Source organism: Ornithodoros turicata, chromosome 1 (genome assembly GCF_037126465.1).
Source record: "Ornithodoros turicata isolate Travis chromosome 1, ASM3712646v1, whole genome shotgun sequence".
Classification (NCBI taxonomy): Eukaryota; Metazoa; Arthropoda; class Arachnida; order Ixodida; family Argasidae; genus Ornithodoros; species Ornithodoros turicata.
The window spans coordinates 61,148,562-61,170,481 of NC_088201.1; the positions used below are offsets into that span (position 1 = coordinate 61,148,562).

General features: G+C 44.2%; 1 protein-coding gene across 1 annotated transcript in view; it reads right to left on the reverse strand.

Annotated features, from left to right (window-relative positions):
• The window catches only part of LOC135378289 (putative ATP-dependent RNA helicase TDRD12), a 206,405-nt gene that overhangs the window by 68,662 nt on the left and 115,823 nt on the right, over window positions 1–21,920 (reverse strand). Inside the window, exons 2-9 of the mRNA XM_064611282.1 lie at window positions 21,731–21,816; window positions 21,487–21,642; window positions 19,620–19,708; window positions 12,656–12,703; window positions 12,422–12,550; window positions 12,264–12,319; window positions 7,765–7,917; window positions 6,293–6,459 (exon numbers count right to left, since the gene is read on the reverse strand). Coding sequence (XP_064467352.1) covers window positions 6,293–6,459; window positions 7,765–7,917; window positions 12,264–12,319; window positions 12,422–12,550; window positions 12,656–12,703; window positions 19,620–19,708; window positions 21,487–21,642; window positions 21,731–21,790 — 858 coding nt within the window. The 5' untranslated portion in view covers window positions 21,791–21,816. The remainder of the gene's footprint in view (window positions 1–6,292; window positions 6,460–7,764; window positions 7,918–12,263; window positions 12,320–12,421; window positions 12,551–12,655; window positions 12,704–19,619; window positions 19,709–21,486; window positions 21,643–21,730; window positions 21,817–21,920) is intronic.

The window sequence follows — 21,920 nt, forward strand, 5'->3', positions numbered from 1 at the left end:
GTTTGCTGCGGAAGTTCGAAACATGCTTTGTGGACATAAAAATGAGTGCTACTGTTGCACTTGCAACTGTTCTGGACCCTCTGTACAAAGATGTGTTTTTCACATCACCTGAAAGAAATGGATCCGCATCCTGCTCGAGAAGACAGCTCAGAGTAAACAGGGGAACAAAGACAGTCAAAGGGATGCAGACATTGAACCTCATGTAGCGGTTGAAACATCTTCCTTTTGGCAGGTGTTCAATGACATGAGTACAAGTGCAAAAGCGCCGCAGGGGGGAGACCATTCCACAGAAAGTGGTGCGGTACTTAATGAAGCAGATACACACTACAAAGTGGCAGTGATCCTCTGATGTGGTGGGAAACGAGTGGGTAGTTTGAATTCCCAGATTTAGCAACAGCTGCCAGGATGTACCTTGCAATCCCAGCCACACAAACAACAAGTGAGCATATATTCTCCACAGCTGGTAACATCGTCAGTAGTAAGAGGGGTTCTCTCAATCCAGAACATGTTGAGCAGCTGGCTTTTTTGTACAACTGTAAGCAACTTTGAACACGTTGTGCTGCACGTATTGTGCTGCAGACCTCAAAACTGTTTGTTATCACAGTGAAATAAACTATATATCCTCGGTAGTATTCAACACTATTCGATTTGTCACTATACGGAAAACTTAAGTGTTCAATTCGTATTCCATTTGAATGGGAAAATTCACTACAGTCAAACCTCGTTACAACGAAACGCAATATAACGAAATTCGCGATAGAGCGAAATAATTTGGGTTCCCCGGCAGAGGGCCATAGAGATCAATGTATTTTAACTCCCGCTACAACGAAACACTTTTTAGCTGCCGCCTCGATACAGCGAAAGAACGAGATAAGGTTTATGACCCCAAAGCCGACTTTAGGGTCATGAAAACAAAGGGCGCAAGCAGTGTCCTGTTCCCGCGGCGAAAGATGGCACGCGTGATTAGGGTTGGGAGGAATCTGGTGCCTACAAAAAGAAGTCGACTATCCTTGACTTTGCTGACCAAGAGCGAGGGAGGCTCCGCCCCCAAATGGCGCGCCAATAGGAGGACTCCGGAGGCGGAGCGCTGCGGCCTCTGCTCTTGCCTAATAGATGGCGCATCGGTAGCGCTCGGCTCGGGATATGTGAGCCGCTGTCGTCTGCTTCTTCCGGTAGAGCTACGAACTTGGAGACTCTGCTCTCGCGTCAGAGATGGCGCAACATTGGTGCTCGGTAAGGGCATGTGTGGTCGCCCTAATTTTGAGCCTCGACCTTGAGACTGGCCAGTAACCTAAATTCCGATGACGCGGCGATAGCAAACCATAGTGCGTAGTTCTGACGATTATGCTTCATGGATGTGTCATTACATTACCAAATTCGTGCTCAGTTCGACGTTTCGCTTCGCTCTTTTGCGTAAACATTGTCTCAGCCCATGAAAAATGAAAGAAATATTTGTTCTACTCCTCTCACTGAAATAAATCATTTAAAATAATTGTACTGTGTGTTTCTTTTTTATTTTTGTAAGTAGTTATGCAAGTATGTAAAAAGGAAAGAAATGTAGCTGCTTGTTCTACTCCTCGCACTGAAATAAATCATTTACAATTGTACTGTTTGTGAGTCTTTTTCTTTCTTTTTGTTAGTAGTTACGCAAGTATACTCCGTAGTTTTGACGATTATGCTTCATGGATGTGTCATTACATTACCAAATTTTTTGGCCAGTTCGACGTTTCGCTCCGCTCTTATGCGTGAACATTGCCTCAGCTCATGAAAAAGGAAAGAAATGTTGCTGCTTTTGTCCTACTCCTCGCACTGAAGTAAATCATTTAAAATAATTGTACTGTGTGTCTCTTTTTTTTTTTGTAAGTAGTTATGCAACTATGTAAAAAGGAAAGAAATGTTGCTGCTTGTTCTACTCCTCGCACTGAAATAAATCCTTTGAAATAATTATACGCTGTTTCTTTTTCCCTTTTTGTAAGTAGTTACGGCAGAAAATAATTGTACTGTGTGTGTGTTTTGTTTTTGTAAGTACAGAAGTACGTAAAAAGGAAGGAAATGTTGTTGATTGTTCTACTTTTTGCACTGAAATAAATCGGGATTCGGACAAAACATCCCCGGACTAAATGTCCCCGGACGAAATGTCCCCGGACAAAACGTCCCCGAAAATGTCCCCAGATGCCGTCCGGTTGCACAGCCGTTGGTACCTCAAATGTTGTAATGTTCCACACGGGAGACACCTTGCCTCCAGCCTCGAACACGGGAACGTTAACTTTATTGTTTTCCTCGCAACCTCTCCTCTTCGTCTTCTGCCCACTACAAATGTGACAAATGTTTTTCATGCTATCATGTGCAGGGTTGATTGATTTAAATCAGCCAGATTTAAATCACCAATTTTAATCGCGATTTAAGTCATGAATATTAATCAAGATTTAAATCACCTCCCTTATGTTATGTTTGAATTTGAATAGTAACATAAAACTGGAGACGCTGGGGAAAATGAGACTGAGCCTGGAAATGAACCACAGCCTGAAATATATTATACTTCAGTGACCTTTAGCGCAAACAGCGTCACGTGACCCCTTCAGTGTCTCTCCGGCACACTGGCAAACAATTTGGTTACACATGGCGGGTGGTCATTCCACGAGCGTAGAACTTTTCCAGTTATTTCTTTTTCCTATTACTATTCGGTGTAGTTCATAATATATAGTTTTCAAATAGTTCTCCATTTGCATTAGCTAGTAACTGTTAGCCGCACTGTTAGAAGTCTAGACGCCCTTCTTTGTATGTGCTCAAAAAGTGATTTCGCTACTACAAGGTGGCAGACGGAAGCCATGAGGTGAAGATCTGTCTTAGAAGTCAAAAATCAACTCAGTGATTTAATCAATATTCATCATATTTAAATGAAAAAAATCTGAATAATTTGATTTTTTAATCACGATTTTTTAGAACCCTGATCATGTGGAGGTTGCGCATCCTATAGGCCGCCAGGGCAGTTTGACTTCTTATTTACGGCGTACTGCTCTATGTGCAGTTGGGCCCATGTAGTTAAAGCTCCCTCTAAAGCCAGTCTTGGGACTCAAGCAATGAAACATATATCAAAAGTAGGAGCTTACCAGTTATTGCGACAATGAGTATGGAACTGAACTAACCAAAGCATTTATTTACAATTATTTACATCGCTAAACGAATCTCTCCAAAGTGGGGATGCTGGTCTAGGGACCCAAACAATGGAGCATCTCTCAAAAGTAGGACCTTAGCAATTATTTACATTATTTAGAGTTATTTACAATACCGAACGTCTCAGATTACTTCAGCTTGCGATCTAGAAGCGGATCGTCCGGGCAACACCTCGTAGAAATTCTTCAATGTTTTTTTCATTGTTGACGTACTGGCTGCAAAGGTTCCGCAGCCGTGCTTGCAGCTCCACGGTTGCTGGTTTCAGTGACGGCAGCTGGGGACATTTTGTCCGGGGCCTTTTCGGGGGACGTTTCGTCCGGGGACATTTCGTCCGCTGTTCGTTTTTGTAAGGGATTCCGGGACATTTGGACGAAGGCCATTTGATCAAACACCGTTTGATCGAAACGGCAGCGGTCATGAAACAGAACACACAGACAACGTGAGAAGATTAAGAAGCAATTCCCCAAGGCCCTGATACCTTCTGCATATTTCCTGCAGATATGTTGGGAAAACGCAGCGAACCACATGTCTCACGTTAGCGTGAGCGTAGGAAAAAATTGTCCCAGTTTGCGGAGCATTTTACCAAATGAAATGTTTGGGCGTACTTTTAGCAATACGCTGAGACAGTATCAGCCACGAAGACATGAGAGTGGAACTAAACGTCTAATTTTACTTTCCAAGCTCCTGCAAACGCAGTTTCAGCAAATGCAAATAAATAGCGGGAAAAAAAGGCACATCATCGGGTCGGCTTCTGGATGCGAAAAAGTGGATTAGGATGAGGAATGTGCTTATGGGCGAGCGGATGGCACAGAGTGAAATATTCTTTGGGATAACAGCATTTAAAACTGAAGCTTTGTTTTGTTGTTTTCTTCTTTTTTGTTTCATCAACGCTCCACGCGAACGAATAAAAGAATCGATCAAACGACCGCTGCCGTCTCGATCAAACGTTGTTTGATCAAATGCCTTTCGACCAAATGTCCCGCGTTCGATCAAACAGCTTTCGACCAAACGACGTTCGATCAAATGTCCCGGAACCTTTACAAAAAGGAAACACACACACAGTACAATTATTTTCTTCCGTATCTACTTACAAAAAGGGAAAAAAAGAAACAGAGTATAATTATTCCAAGGGAGTTAGTTCAGTGTGAGGAGTAGAACAAGCAGCAACATTTCTTTCCTTTTTACATACTTCCGTAGCTACTTACAAAAAGAAAGAAAAAGACACACAAACAGTACAATTGTAAATGATTCATTTCAGTGCGAGGAGTAGAACAAGCAGCAACATTTCTTTCCTTTTTACAAACTTGCGTAACTACTTACAAAAAGAAAGAAAAAAAAAGAGACACACAGTACAATTATTTTAAATGATTTATTTCAATGCGAGGAGTAGAACAAAGTCGCAACATTTCTCTCCTTTTTCATGAGCTGAGGCAATGTTCACGCATAAGAGCGGAACGAAACGTCGAACTGGCCAAAAAATTTGGTAATGTAATGACACATCCATGAAGCATAATCGTCAAAACTACGCAGTATACTTGCGTAACTACTTACAAAAAGAAAGAAAAAGACTGACAAACAGTACAATTGTAAATGATTTATTTCAGTGCGAGGAGTAGAACAAGCAGCTACATTTCTTTCCTTTTTACATACTTGCATAACTACTTACAAAAATAAAAAAGAAACACACACTACAATTATTTTAAATGATTTATTTCAGTGAGAGGAGTAGAACAAATATTTCTTTCATTTTTCATGGGCTGAGACAATGTTTATGCAAAAGAGCGGAGCGAAACGTCGAACTGACCACAAATTTGGTAATGTAATGACACATCCATGAAGCATAATCGTCAGAACTACGTACTATGGTTTGCTATCGCCGCGTCATCGGAATTTAGGTTACTGGCCAGTCTCAAGGTCGAGGCTCAAAATTAGGGCGACCACACGTGCCCTTACCGAGCACCAATGCTGCGCCATCTCTTACGCGAGAGCAGAGACTCCAAGTTCGTAGCTCTACCGGAAGAAGCAGACGACAGTGGCTCACATATCCCGAGCCGAGCGCTACCGATGCGCCATCTATTAGGCAAGAGCAGAGGCCGCAGCGCTCCGCCTCCCGAGTCCTCCTATTGGCGCGCCATTTGGGGGCGGAGCCTCCCTCGCTCTTGGTCAGCAAAGTCAAGGATAGTCAAGAAGTCTGAGTCATTGGAAGGTTAGGGATTTTCTTCCGAGGCTTCTCCTTTTCGCGCTTTTTTTTAACTGTCCCGTTGCAGCCAAGTAAAAAGAGCACAAGACGCAAGGCGCCATCGCGCGTGGGAAACACTTCGTTCGCGTGGCGGCGTAAGTGACGAAATCAGCCTAGATGATTTTCTTGACAGGGACAAACATGCCATAGCAACGGAGAGCCTTACGGAAAACGCACTGTCATAGACATAGAAGGTTTGCGGGAGATCGCAACACGATATGGAGAAAGCTGCGGAGGCTTCGGAGGCTTCGGCGGCGTACGAACAATGCGTGACACTGCGTCTTCTATGCACGACGCAGACGCGTATAACCCGCTATTTCACGCAAGAATAAAATATCGTAGGTGCACTTTGGCGCTGCATTAGAAGTTGTTGTCATTTTTCACGAAAAACTTTTCCGCATAGCGGGAGTTATCGACGCTTCTGTACAGCGCGCGCCCTCGCAAAGGTCGCGATCCGTGACCTTCAATTTGGTACAACGAAAGAAATTGCAGTTCCCGTGGGTTTCGTTATATCGAGGTTCGACTGTATTTGCACAGCTCTAATGCTCTTAGAATGGTAGACTTGAATTAAAAAAGCAGCTCCCTTGTGCGTTGTACATTCTTAAAATAGGCAATAGATCTGTTGGCAATATAGACATTTTAGTTTCTTCATTCCTTTGGCATACTGTATGATGATTTTGAGTTGGAAAAGAGTATCTGAGGGATGCAGACAACCTCTCTGATCTCCCATCTCAATCTTCAAAGCTATCCATATGTGAAGTTAGTTTCGAATGGCTAGAATAACATGCCAGACATAAAAAAAGGTGAATGCTAGCAAAGTGCTTGCAGTGGTGGCCACACAACATTATGAGACTTCCCTTGAAACCACATGTAACTTACCCTGCAACCACTATCTGTGCCATGAAGAGCTTGCTCAATGATTGTTTTCATGTCCTCTTCCTGCTGATGTTTCTTTTGCTTCTGCAACACAACTTGCACTGCAGGCACAATTGGTATGGATGGTGTGCACGGGGAAATTAGCGAGTCTCGAGCTTCAAGGTCCTCAACTGCAAAGATTCAAGATCGTTTGAGAGCACGTATCAATTGGAAAAATTAATTCTTGCAAATGCCCCAAAGTAAGTGTTTGGTGAGTGTTGTACTCTACACTAGTACAGTCAAACTCCTTTATAGCGAACACCTTTTTAATGAAAATACCACTACAGCAAATTTTTTTGTGGTCCCGCTGGAGCCCTATAGGTCCAATAATGGACATCCTTTTTAATGAAAATACCTTTACTGCGAATTTTTTTTGCTGTCCCCTGAGTTTCGTTGTAAAGGAGTTTGACTGTACTCAAAAGCTAAGGGATTCCAGGGACAGCATCCTTCCAGGTGCCCAATTTCCATCAAACTTTATAGATATAATGTGCTTATCAGCATACAATGGGAGGATTGGAGGATGGGAGAAGCATCAATTTTCTCGAAATAGCATTGCCCACGTTCCTATTGTGATTCCTCTATGTCATCAGTAGCCACTACCGGGTGGAGCTGCGACGCATTATTGTTGCTACCGTCAACCACAATTGCGAAGACGCCTCGTTTCAGGCTCTCCAACATTGCATTTTAAGCAGCCACAGCAATTTCGCCAATGATGACAGTGGTCTTCGTCTGTCGACACCTGAGGTGCTTCGCTTTGTCACATTTTGGGAACATCTTCCGGAACAGCGGTCACATGCAGTCGTTTATGCTCTGCGGCTCGTTGTGCTCAACCAGAAAACCAGTGAAAAGGCACTTGGCCCGTATGAGAAAATCGAGCAGGTATTTCTTCTGTTTGGAGAGCGCCATCGGAGGAGACAAAACTACGGCCGTGCCGCGAAGCACGTGTTACAGGCTGTCCAATTAGTCGGGAATGCGTTTGCGCAGCTTTTAAAGAGAAATGAGAGAATAAAAGCCCAAGAACCCAATTTCCCAGGAGATTGGAGCGCTCGTCTGTACAATCAGGAGACTGAAAGAAATGCGAGTCTCCCGGATAATCCGGGAGAGCTGGCAGGTATGCTCAGTGTATGATACGAGGCGATGCTTCCAAGGTTTTAGCTGAAAATTAATATGTAGATGAAGGACCAAGAAGCCAACAAAAGCTTTAATGCAGATGAGCTACAACGCTGCAGGACAACTAAACTAACAATACGCACATGCAATGAGCAAGTCAACGTGCTTCGAGTCCATGTTCTGGCTAACAACAACAACATAGCTTTATTTTGGTGACGATGCTTGAGGTGTTTCATGGCCACAGGCTACGCTATCTTTCTGGCTCGTTTATACCTAAAATACCATGAAACCGACGTCTATCGGCTGCACAATTCCATACAACTTACCTACTTCCGAAGTCTTGTCTAAAAAAGCATACATTTTTTCCACAAGGTTCTGAGCAATGCATAGAGTAGTGGCGCCAGATCGGATAGACAGTTTCCCGTACAGACTACCAGTCTTTGTTTCCCCAAACACAGATACTTCTGCTGCACCGCCTTCTGGAAGAGGGCGACAAACAATGTGTAAGGTATGGCAGATATAACAAGGTACACTAATGAGAAGAACTAGAAGAACTGCAAATTAATCAATGGAAGCTATCAGGGCAAAACATGCCCTTCCACACAGAATATAGCCTTTTCTTTCCTTACATGGTTACCTCACAAGGCAGTTAACATCAGATGCATTATTCAGTGCAGGAAAGTTGGAAGTCAGACGAGTGAAAACAAATTCATTTGGCATGATGCCAAATTACCTATCCCTGCACATATATCACTTGTACATATATCACACCCTGTACACAGACAATCACTTGCAACTGCAATGAAGAGCCTGAACAGAATCTGAAGACTGCATAACATTTTGCCATGTTTCAACCTAAAATATATTAGTAAATGCATTCACAGAATTTGCCACTTGGTGGTTCAAGCCATCACAGTGTTGCACAAGCGCAGATGCAGAGACATCAAAAGCAAAATCCAATTACATACAGCCGCAACAAATTAATGGGTTGTAACGGCTGGCCACCACACCAATTGGTCACCAATTTGTAATAAAGATACATTTAAATAAATAAAAGAGCAGCCAAGACAGAGCTGAGTAGCACAATGGGAACAAGAACAACACAGGGTAGTTGGTGGCACTTCATGTTGTCTGATGTTGCAACAGGGGCACACGCACTGGAGGGTTAGAACGGGACAGCTGCATAGTCTCAACAGAGGTTCATTGACACAAGAAATAGAAATAGGCTTTTATTGAGAAATGTGTGTGAAAAGATACAGTGCAAGGAACAACACAACCACTAATTGCGTGGCATGAAAGTGGGTGAAGGAATGTGCCTGCCGGTCTCCAGTCTTTGCGAAGATAATCATTTTCATGGTTGGTAAGCAGAATCAATGGCGTGCTGATACATGAGTCTTCATGATTTGCAATAAAGGCCTCAACTACCTCTCACACAATTTGCTCATTGTGTTTGGACAAAACCTGTCTGATTAAACAAGGGTAGCACGAACAATCCCAGCAGTGTACACTAAGATGCACCAATGGCACATGAGTGATGGAAGCGCCATGCTCCACCAACCAGTCAACCGCCATCATGTGCTGCTAAGCAGATTATGGCTAGACCCTGAAGTTCTCGGTTTTTATTTTATTTCAAATTCGGGGGTTAAAAATCGGGCACATCACCTCATGTAAAAAATTAATGCAAATTCGGGGGGGATAAAAATATCATCAGATGAATTCGGCGAGAAATCAGGCTTTATTGTAGAAATTTTGTGGTTACAACTGGCATAAACTGTGCTATAAAACTAACCTGGTCATACATAACAAAAATAAGAGTGCCAACTATGAAATGACCTTGTTGATGAGAAGTATGGCACTTATTTTCAAAAAATGTTTTCAATCTCAAATGCTGCTGTGACGCCATGCGTTCTCGAAAACGATTGTACGGCTTTTTGTCTGCCTCCGGGGACACTTCAATCGCACAGTACTTGCAGCGGAGGAGGAGTGTCGACGTTGGAGCAGTTGAAGTAGAAGATGGTGATGCGTCCCTGTCCAGCTCTGTCTCGTTTTATCACCTCGAAATCGGGGCAGTTTGAGGCCCCGTCTTCTGCTGTTTTTCTACGGCAATCCATTTCGCGCCATGTAACAGCCCCGTGTTTCGTTTCAGTTTCCTCCACGCTACATGCACCTATGCAGTCTGCCCTTCATCCTCACCCTTGCTCGCTTCTTTCCCTCACTTCCACCAGCGCACGCACACCGATGCCGATGAGTCTGGCCAGGCAGGCTGGCTGGCGGGCGAGCGAGCGAGCGAGCGAGCATGAAGTGGATTCGTTCATCATACCATTTATCCAGACTTTTACAAGCAATCAACTGCGTATTTTGTGAAAGAATTGTATGTCACTGCCTTGAGGAGTCTATCTTAGGTGCAGTTTCGCAGGTAGTAATCAGGCTTAACCAACGCCACATAGATACAGAAGGCCTGCTTATTGCCTCCTCTCCCTCCTTGGCTCCATGGACGTAAAAAGTCAGAATTCGTCTGCTACTGCATGCCGTCGTTCTGTGAATTCAAGAACTCGCATATGATTGCAGCTAAGTTGGAACCTGTAGACCTGAATCGGTGGACAAAAAGTGCAACACGCTTTCCAGAAAATCAGGCTTGAGAAAGATATGGGACTGTTTTACGCTTTATTTTAAATATTTCCCATTCTTGCTATATAAGGGTTTAACGAGATCAGACTACAATCCTGGAAGTGGGCCACGGTTGGCATTGCATACTGTTGGCTCCCTTTTGTATGTGCCACAACTCGAGGAATTTTCTCGGTCCCCATCGCTGTTCACGCACCAAGGTGACGGCGCCCTTGTAGTCTAAAGCCTTGTAGTAAAAAAAACTGGTCGGAAAGAACAGTCTACCGCATTCTGCTCCAATGTGGAAACATCAATATTGTGCAGTCTTGCTGCTGTTTAAACATTAGGTTGATGGAGCATGTTGCTTCCACCACTCGCACGCCATGGGCATCCTAGTGTATATTGCCGGGACTGTTCACGCTCCCCATGTTTAATCGGACCCAAGTTTTGTGCAAACACAATGAGCAAATTGTGCGAGAGATAAATGAGGCCGTCTTTATTGTGTACCGGCACCCTATCAATTCTGCTTACCAACCGTGAAATTGATTATCTTGCAAAGATTGGAGGCAGACAGGCACATTGCTTCAACCGCCTTCATGACAAGTTCCATGCAATTAGTGATTGTGTAGCTCCTGGCATTGTATCGTTTCGCACGCATTTCTCGATAAAAAACAGTTTCTTGCGTCAATAGACCTCAGTTAAGAGTATGCAGCTGTCCTGTTCGGTTCCATTTTCTAACCCTTCGGTCTGTGCTGCCCTGCTGCAACATCAGACAACAAGAGCTGGGTAAACTTATGAGAGATGTTGCAGGAGTTTACCATCCCACAAATGTGAGCTAAATTTCCAGACTGAATCGTTGCATGAAATCAGCTGAGTGCATGGAGGCCAAACAAGAGAACATGCTTCCCCATTTGCTTTGTTATTCACCTGGTTGGGCACTCTAAAACCTTGTAAAACCTTGCACAACAGTTCGAGTTCTGCCAAACAGGTGACAGATTGACGTGAACCAATGATGAAGAATGTTAATAAAGAAAATTTAGCATTTTTTAAACAGTCTACCTTCTTAGGAAGGTAACAAGACCAAGGTTAAAGGTAACAACATGCTGGCATTCATGCAGAAATACCGCAAAAAGAAAAAGAATTACCACTGGTAGCAAGTGCATGGTATCTGGCCTTTATATTCTTTTCGTTAGAGCACTTCAAGCAGCTTGTCTCACAATGTATTAGCTTGCATAATCTCCATCTCAAGTGTCCAATAAAAAGTCAATTCTATATGGCATATTCTGCACAGATACATAACTACACAGGACAACCAGCATAGATTAGACTTGTGTGGAGTGTGATAGGACATCTTGTTAAGGTCGAAGGGGAGCTAGATCTAGCAACACACCAAGGCATGATATGTCACCACAGACAAATGTGAGGGATACATTTGGAGAGAGATGAGGACAGGTTGAAGAGAGAGAGGTGGAGAGGAAGGGTCAAAAAGAGGGAGGGGGGAGGGAGGAAAATTTTATAGTTAGTGCTATCTTCCGGCACCGTGTGTGTCCCTCAGTCACTCTGCACCCATGAAAATGGTGCTGAAGACCAGGGACAGAGAAGCAAACTGGACAACTGCTACTATGCCCCAACTTAAGGTATATTCCCTAACGAAAACCTGCACAGCTCCTGCGCAAAGGGGAAGAAAGTTTTACTGAGCCATAGACATAGCTGTAAAATCATTTCCACTTTATGTATTTGGGGCACCAGCCACACTCAGCAAACTGTTTTGCTATGTAACAGAGCAGCAGAGCTCCAAACCTGTGATCCTGTATTCTGTGTCAGTTACTTTGTGTGTTACTCAGTGTTCTGTATGTGTGTTTGGCACTAATATTGTGTGTTTAGCTATTACCCCAACATGCACATGTTACAACGTTGCTCACACAAGTTCTGAGCTTTGGTAAGTTTTGCGACATGGTTCACCACACAGTTCCACCTCTGGGGCTGTGAGACCCTAAAAGAGGCTGAAGGACTACAATACGCTAAGTACTTATCGCACACTTCAACCACACTATTCGTGACAGATAACAAACCTCCAAGAGTCTCCTAAAAAAGGTATGTCTTAGTCAGTTTTATCAATTAATGAGGGGTATCCAAAAAGTGACGTCAAGACCGGCCCCCAAAAAGGACGAACAAGCAATAGTGGACGGAAGCAGACGTAGAAACATAAAAGCGCACTAACTTGTGACCAGAGCCTTCACATAGCCCAGAGCGGCAGTGTCCCAAGTTGTAGAAGGGCTGGGAATACAACACAAGATGAGCCAATGAGGAATACAAGGTGTCACACGGCACGCGAAAGAACACGACAGCGTAAGTCTGGAATTGTCGAAGAACACATACCGATGCACTGCAACTGCCATCGTGTCCAGAGTTAGCTTAGCAGGTTTGAGGTAAGGAAGAAAAAACTCCACAGCCTGACCAGGAATGTCAAACACGTGAGGGGGTGCCACACGAATATTGTCATTACACCTTAGGACACAAAACGAAAAACAACATAAACAAAACAAGTTACCAAGGAATTACTCAAGAAAAGAACATGACTGTGGACACGTAAAGAAGCATAGTTATACTTACAATCTATGCTCCACGTAAAAGGTGTCTCCATAGTCAATCAGGTAGACCCTGGAAAGAAAACGAAGTCATAAAAACTTTACTACTGAGCTGCACAACACAGGCTAAGCAGCAAGCACAGCAGTTCACCAGTGCATCTTCTCTTGGGAAGACGCACCCCAAACTCGAGAATGTCAGGGATTCCCATTAGAAAAGCAGTTGCATACGAATTATAGAAAGTATGGCCCGATTCACAAATTCACAGGACTCCAGATGGCACCTATCAGAACTATCAGCGTGCTTGATGTTTAAAATCCTTCTTCATGGGATGTCTACGCGGATCAAGAGTACTTCTATTGCGAAGCTAACGCTATCACGGATGCTGCAATAAAGCGTGCTAAGCTGCTGGCCGTTTGTGGTGTCAAGACGTTCTTCCCTTGTTTCGCCAGCGGCTCTCTCTGACAAGTCCTACGATGAACTGACTGCACTGCTGAAAAGTCACTTCATTCCGATGCCCTTGGTACAGAAACACAGGCACTTCTAGTTCCACAAACGCATGCAACGTTCCGACGAAGGGATCACTGCATAGGTGACAGAGTTAGACAGACTAGCTGAAGACTAACTTCAGATACACACTGATTGAAGGACTACGTGACCAACTTGTGTGCAGGATATGTGATGAAGGGACACAACGATGACTGCATGCCGAACCGGGATTAACCTTTGACAGCGCCAAGGCAAAGACCCTCGCCGCCAAAACAGCAGCCGACCAAGTAAAGGAGATGCAAACTGAGGGCTCATCACAAAAATAATAACCAGCACAAGGAACCCATACCTGAGTCTGGACATGCAAAGGGCCCTCCTACAACGCAACAGGCAAGCCTGAGCGATGGGCAAGACACATAAACAACACAACACGAAGGCTCAAAAATCGCTCAGGCTTGCCTATCATCGAGTTTATCCACCAGCTAGCCTGCATCTACGCCATTCTATCCCACCTATGACTTTGTGCCACAGATGTGGAGCATCACACGCTTGTGACCAGTGCCCGTTCCGCGAAGCAACCTGCCGATATTGTCACAAAAACGGACACACTGGGTGAGTATGCCAACAATGGCTCAACAACAACGACGACAAGCTAAAAAATCTTCGCCATCGGCACATACATTCGAGCATCCAAAAGAGGCCGAACAAAGTACCTACCAGACGAACACTGCGAATGCAACAGGGGCATCTACCCTGCAGAAGCAGTACACCACAGTAAGACTAAACAGAGCAGAATGCCAGATGGAAGTTGGCTCAGGATCCAACAACGCTATCATTTCTGAGGCAACGTACAAGCGCATATGGCCAAAGACGCTCCCCCATCCACGCTCTATTTTTTTTGCACGACTTTCAAAAGCAGCCGATTCCGCTACGTGGCTCATGCACCGTTGATGTTCAGTACGGATCTTTCAAGCATCCACTGCGACTCCTTGTTGCTGATGGAGACAATGTGAGCTTGCTTGTGACCATAGATTGAGAAGTTACCCGTCAAAAAGAACTCGTTACAAGTTAAGTTACCGTGTGAAAAATGTAACTAAGTTAATAACGAAGTTCTTCAGCCTGAAATGTAAATCGCAGTTACTGAGTTACTTAAAAAAAAGAACGAGTTACTTCCAAGTTACTTCGGACACAAAATAGCATTACGCAGATGCAGCGGGCGTGAGCAGTTGAGTTACACCTTGAGTTGCCTGCGGAGGAGTGCAACCCGCGTAGATCGTTTTCGTTTATGCCCAACAATAGACCTCTCCCTGTTTGTAAACAAATGACGTCATAGTGTTCGACAGCGCCACAAATTTGGTAGAATTGAACTACGCTCGAAGCCAGAGGTGAACAAGGCTGCGACCGAAAGCCACGGTCTTGAGGGGATGACGATATGGTCCCTTAAAAGGACGCGACCCTCGGTCCTGCTTTTCTTTCAGTGGGAGGCAGCGAACAAGTGCCCGTTCGTTGAACCCAGCCCTCTCCTTCCGATTTGTTTCGGTTTCAGTCTGTCTACTAACGTCATGATGACGTTTCTCTGGTAGAGGTCTATTCGAACGATTTGCATCTTACTCCCTGTGGGCGCACAATGGTTCAGCTTCATTTCAGTGGCAGCAGTGCTTACTTCCTGAATAAAATACTGTCTTTGACGGAATGTCACGTTTTATGGCAAAAAGTGCCTTAAAGGAACCGGAGAGAAAGCAAGAAAATATGTGGACGTGAGTTAAAAGCCAGTTAAAAGTAACTTGGAACTTAACTTGAGTTACTTTGGCGAAGTTACCTGAAAAAGGAACGAGTTCCTCTGAAAGTTACCACGGCGCAAAAGTACAGAGTTAAGTTACAAGTTACCAAAAAAAGGAACTTAGTTAGAGTAACGAGTTACCTCGAACTCTGCTTGTGACCATGTGAGCTGGCCATTAAGTTGACGGGTGTCCACCACCTGGATGTTAATCCCATGGACGAAGTCCTGAATGGCTTCAAGGAAGTATTTCAAAAAAGCCTTGGAGACTACAGAAGACCTGCCATCTCACTTCTACTGAACCCTTCTGTTCCACCCATCAGACTGAAAGCAAGGAATGTTCCCCTTGCTCTGCGCCAGAAGATCGATGCAGACCTGGATCATCTCATTGCTGAAGATGTTATCGAGAACACCACTAACCCAAAATGGGCAACTCCAGTTGTTCCAGTCATCAAACCATCAGGAGATCACAAGGTTTCGATCAACAAAGCCATGCATGCTCATCCACATCCTATTCCAGTCAATCCCCTTCTCTCAAGCTTATCTGGTGGAGGCTACTATGCAAAAATAGACCTTGCACAGGCCTACCTTCAACTACATGTGGATGACGAGGTAGCTCATTACAGATGTTGTAGTAAGTGACAACATACTTCAATTTACGCCTGCCCAATTTCAGACGTTCCTGAAGAGAAATGCTATAAGACAGATTTTCACGGTCCCATATCATGCCTCAAGCAACGGCCACATTGAACATATGTTGCGAACCATGAAGGACTTCAACCAAATGAGAAGTCGCATTGCAGCGAGCAACCAACTGCCAGAGGCAGTTGAGAACTCAGCTGATCTTTTTACAGGCGACTGCAGTCCGAGAGTCCGGTAACACCCACCTCCAGTACAACTGATCAGGCACCAGCTACGAGGGTGTTTCCGGCCCGAGGTAGAAAATGCGATTAAGGACGCGTGGCGCCATCTGTTGGAGGGCTGGAGCACCACCCTCAACCCTCTCCATGCTTTTGTCGGTTGGAGAGCGGCATTTCAAACAGCCAGGGTACACTCTTCAGTTCAAATGGAAAAAATCGAGTACTGCGCTGTGATAAAATTTTTGACAAAACAGGGACTTTCGCCTAAAGAAATTAAAGCGTGACTGGACAACGTGTACAGGGAAGCCTCCCCGTCGTACACAACGGTAAAAGACTGGGCGAAGCAGTTTCAACTGGGGCGAGAGTCCATTGAAGATGATCCACGTGATGGTCATCCAGTGGAAGTGGTGACACAAGAAAATTTGTCTCTTGTCGAGGAGGAAGTGCTGAGCGACAGGCATCTGAAGGTGAAGGAAATCTCAGAAAGGCTGGGGCTTTCCAAAACAACCGTTTTTCGCATCATCGTCGAGGGCCTTCACATGAAAAAGGGCAGTGCGAGATGGGTGCCACGACTTCTCTCGTCAGCTCAAAAGCAACAGCGCGTCTGTGCCAAAGAGTTTTTGGAGCTCTGTCAAGAGAACGAAGAAGAAATATTGAAGTCAATTGTCACAGGGGATGAGACTATGGTGCTACTATGATCCCCTTTCGAAAAAGGAGTCGATGGAATGGTGCAAACCAGGAGAAGCACCCCCAAGAAAAGCCAAGGTCACACAATCCACAAAGAAGATCATGGCAACAATATTTTGGGACTGTCACGGGATCCTCCTCATCGACTTCAAAGAGAGGAACACCACAGTGAATGCGACTTATTATGCTTCACTCCTGCACCGACTGCGAGACGCCATCAAGGAAAACAGGCGCGGCAGGTTGAGTCGAGGTGTCCGGTTGCTCCAGGACAATGCCCACACGGCTTCTGTTGCCAAGGCTGCACTGAAGGAGTGCGGCTTCGAAGAAATCCACCACCCACCCTACAGTCCAGACTTGGCACCGAGTGACTCCATCCTGTTCTCAAACTTGAAGAGGGATCTCAGAGGACGGAGATTTCAAAATGATAGTGAGAACAGTTTTCCAGCATTTTGTGGACAAAACTTCTGACTATTTTTTCAAGGGTATAAGAATGCTGGTTGAAAGGTGTGAAAAGTGCATCGAAGTTGAGGGTGACTATGTCGAAAACTGATACACTTGTTTCGTCTCTATGACTATTAAAAGTTGGTCGGGCCGGAAACTTATGGAACCACCCTTGTAGTTCCCCAACCGTTCCCGAACCCAGTGCATCTTCACCACAACTAAGGGTCGATTCATATGATGCGACTTTTTGCTGCAACTCTGTTCCCGCTACAGTTGCACGCAACCGAGTTGCACCAAAAAGGTCCCTTTCATACGGCGAGCAACTCGGAATGCCGTAGTTGTCACCGAGCTCGCCAGATGGCGCGAAAAAACATCATTGTCATCATTTTCGTCCAATCACACTGCGACTTCCGCTCGTTACGACTTCAATCCGTTGCGAGTTTGATAATTTTGCATAATTTCCACTAGTCAGTGATAATTTCATCGTCTCGCGTACTGCCGCTGCAATAACTGACACATGGAAGTCTTCCTGATTGGTCGCGCTTGCAAGGCAGAGCTGTGTGATTGACAGGTTGCAGCTAGAGTTGCAGGAGAAATCGCTCGTGAAGCGATCGGCTGTGCAACTCCTGCAACTCGAGTTGCACAACCAGAGCTTCGTGTTCCCACGGTGCAACTTGGTGGCACAACGAAAGTTGCATCGTGTGAATGGACCCTAAGCGATCCTAATTTGACTAACCTAATTTGACACGATTTGACACTAATTTGACACGACCACGCCGACTGATTACACGTTCGTGACATTGGGACAATTTTGTCAGTTAGGGGGAAGGGGTGTTGCATATGTTGAATGCTGGGGGTGTGGTTTGTCCCCAATCCTTCCAAACTCAACAAACGGGCAAGTACAGTCGTCCAGGTCATTAACACCCGAATTCGTACTGGAGGCTGAAAGATAAGAAAATGAACTGTGTCTCTGTGGCATGCCAGCAGTTGTAATTTCAAGTCGAACGTTGCAATGGACATGTTGTAAGAACCGAAGCGCAACAAATTGGCACTGACTGCAGGTGGGCATACATGCTGTTGGTAGCAGCTGAATCAGCATAGAACCATCTGCAAAATGTGAGAGAGAACTTTAAGAATAGAAGTAGCGTCAGAGTACTGACGTCTCTCCTCAGCAAAATTGACAGTGGAGGGTCAACAGGTGCGTTAAGTAGGCACCCACCCAGAGTGGCCACTAAACAGCGAAAAGCAACTTTGGAGCACTACACAGCTCGTTCGCTGATGCCGCTTCCAGCTGTCTACTAATGCGGTGCACAGACGGAGGACACGTTGGTTGAGTTTGAACCTATAACAATGTTGGAAGAGACTACTACGGTTGTGAAGACTTTTCCTTGGAACAGCGAATGAAATGGAAAAGATCTGAATTTGTAACAGACACCACAACACCTGTTTACTGTGAAGATGATAGCATGGCGTGAAGATGTCTGCTAAGCACTGCATTTCCCACGAGTAGCCGCCGATATCGTTGTGGAAGTTGTCCACTAATAAAAAAAGCACGTCAGGAAGTACGTCATGGAAAATCTAAAGCACCCGGTCGCTTGTCGTCTGCTTCCATGCACCCATTTGAAACAGGAACTCAAAAACCGGCACAGAGTCTCACACTCTCGGATGCGCGAGTGGCGCTTGTGTCGCGTTAAGTGAGTGGTGTCTGAAACACTTGCACTCCAGGATGCCTACCCTAACACACCCAATGACACAGAGCGTCATTTCAAACTATTTTCAGAAATGAATAATGAATACCACTAACTTTAAAGCAAATAAATGTTATTAACTGTCACAATGTACTTCCGGTCATTCGAAGACTTTTAGTCCCCCCTCCCTCCCCACTCACTATGAATCTCGATTCACAAATCTCTCATTTTATGATTAGCTTATATGATTAGATTTTATGATTAAACGATTTTCTTAGGAACGCACGCCGTTCATAAATCGAGGGTTGACTGTAAACCATCATGGCTGTTGCTTCGGTACTGGCTTTGGCGAGCATGATAGCAGTAGCTGTTACGCAACTCTAATCAATTCTCAAACTAGGGGACTCTACTTCCACTTGTACATCCAGCATGGAAAGCTAACTCTTCATATGTGCGCGCACACACACCGAAACAACAAAAAAAGGATATGGTAAATCTGCAAGGTGTTCCAAGACTGCAGCAAACAATTCGTAACGTTGGATGTAAAGAATGTCATAAAGTGTGTTATACCTTAATGCAAATGTAGGGCTGCAAAGGTGAGCTACATTATAAAAGTGTGCTTCGACAATGTGCAAGCTATTCATTGAGGAAGTCATTGTGGGATCTTCTCCACTTAGATCAGACAGTGGTGAAAAAAACAGGTTGCAAATTTTTAGCCAGGCGTCATGTAACACAGCCTTGATAAACACAGATGCCTCATCACACCAAATTTGCTGTTGACAGTGTTTTGAAAATATAGTACATATATTGAGGTCCACGGGAGCATGACAGGACTCATGAAACAATACTGCACATTTTGTCATTTATGTGCTTTACACATTTGTGTCATCTATGATCCTAGTAGTTCAACAGCATAAGGATCCACTGCAGGGGAGACTGACTATACTTCTAAGGTTTCGGTGAAATGATGACGATGAGTCGGTATTTAAGCGCATGAGCTACTATTCAGAGAAGTGAGAAAAAGCAGATAATGGAAACAGACAACATACTCAATCTTGTAGCCCTCCAAGGTTTCCAGAATACGTTTGACTTTTCCTCTGTACCAGTCAGAAGCCCGTGATTTACGGACAACGATTTCCTGTAAAGCAGGCACAAAAGCAATTATATCCCCTGTGCCTCCATAACGCTGCAGTAGTAATTAATAGTAATAAGAAAAGTTGTTGCACTAAAATGGCTGCAGCATAAGCAAGCCACATAAAAAAAAAAAAGACTATCAATCGCAGCCCCCGTTATGTTCATGCTTCCACAAAGTCTTCTTACTGAGATCAAAGCATGAACAGCTTCCAGAGTTTTGAGCAGAGTTCGAGGTAACTCATTACTGTAACTAAGTTCCTTATTTTGGTAATTTGTACGTTAAACTCGGTACTTTTGCGCCGTGGCAACTGCGTTGTACACCCACAGGGACTAAGATGCAAAGCGTTCAAATTGTTGGACATATACGAAAATGATCTAAGCGTGTTGCACTCCCCTGCAGGTAACTCAAGGTCGAACTCAACTGCAATGCGCGCAGCACCTATGTAGTGCTATTTTGTGTACGAAGTAACTTGAAAGTAACTCATTCTTTTTTTTTAAAGTTTTGTAACTCCGTAACTGCGAGTTACATTTCAGGCTGAAGAACTTCATTATTAACTTAGTTACATTTTTCACACGGTAACTTAACTCGTAACGAGTTCTTTTTGACGGGTAACTTCTCAATCTATGGTTTTGAGGCTTTTACAAGTTAGAAGGGGTAAAACTCCCATGTACGACCCCATCACTCCAGATAAAACTGAAACATCTTTATGCAGTTATGCTTTATAGAAAGCAACTACACTGCATCAATACAGGCTTTGGTTCCCCACACCCGATGTTTAGTGCAGGAAACACATAGTTCTGTGTATAAAAAGAGAGAGAAGAAAAGAGAGATAAGCTGTTGTCCTTCGACAATTATTTCAGAACTCATTCATTACTCTATTTGCTTATCACATGTGGTTAGTGAACAGGGCTTAGATAGTGCTCATGCAGCATGGCTGATTTTGCCTTGTTCGTGCCACCACCAGTGGTAAAACCAGTATGATGCCACCACTTCTTGATGGAGAGTGCAGCTTAGCAATTACGCTTGTCAAAGTACTTATTTTTTAAATGTTCTCCAGCTAGTACCATCATTGCACTAGGCAGCGCATTTTGCAGTGAATCTGAATAAAAGGAGCTGATTTTGGCAATAAAACCTCATTGTATCGTGGCAACTTTCTGGGTTCAGTTAAATAAAAATTTCATAAAATTACTTTTAGTGCAGGGCAAAAGTTTCCTACAGATAATGTTTTTGATTGCATAGTTTTTTGTAGTGTTTTTCTTTTTGCAATTTTTTTTTTTTTTACCTAATGACTGCACTATATGAAAACACTGCAAGAATGTCAAACATGGAAAAACCTCAAGGCACAACCCCTCATCCCTTCAGCAAAAGGAACCTTGTGGATATCACTGTGTAGACGAAAGCTGTGAGATAGAAACTGAAAAGGCAAACCTAAAGTTGCAACAGAAACATCCAAATAATTTTAAGCAAGCAGTAGACACATCAGCAACTACACAGAGGAGAGCTCAGGCGTTGTGGTTTGTGTTTCATCTGCGAGCCACACACGCCACCTGACCAGAGCCACTCTGACTCTTAGCTTGGTTCCTCACTTTTCCTGACAAGAAGCCCACATCAATCAGCTCAGGTTCTAGGCCTCAAGGCTTAAGACAAAAGCTACGGCATATCGTGTCATCAATTTGTCCCAAACGTGAGTTTCTGCTCTCTTTGCAGGTAACTACAGTAAAGAGACAATAAAAAATTTGAATGGAGGCAGACCCAGACAAAAATAATCACGTTCTACTCACAGCTCCAATTTCTGGCGGGCCAGTGTCCAAAGGTTGTATGTCATACTTTGACATGTACTGCCTCAGTTTTCCTTCCAACTCTAGAAACGCTTGGCCACAGTAAGACATGTGCACACTAGGGGCTTCCTTAATGAGAAAGCGGTGTGGTTCAATGACCTGAAGCAAAACATCAATGAAGATTTATCAGACTATGGACATTACAAAAGCATTAGATATAAATGATAGATTGAAAAGTAGAGATCACCTTGAGGATGGTGACGTCAACCCTCTCCTTCCACCCCTTAGGGGTGCGGTACACCTCCATTTCCGGTACACCTCTCGATATAAGTTCTGCCAAACAAACAGAGCTGTCATCATCATCAATCATCGGATGCTGTCGCCTACCGTTATCTTTCCCCAAACCCAGAGTATTATTTTGTGCAGGTAACTATGAT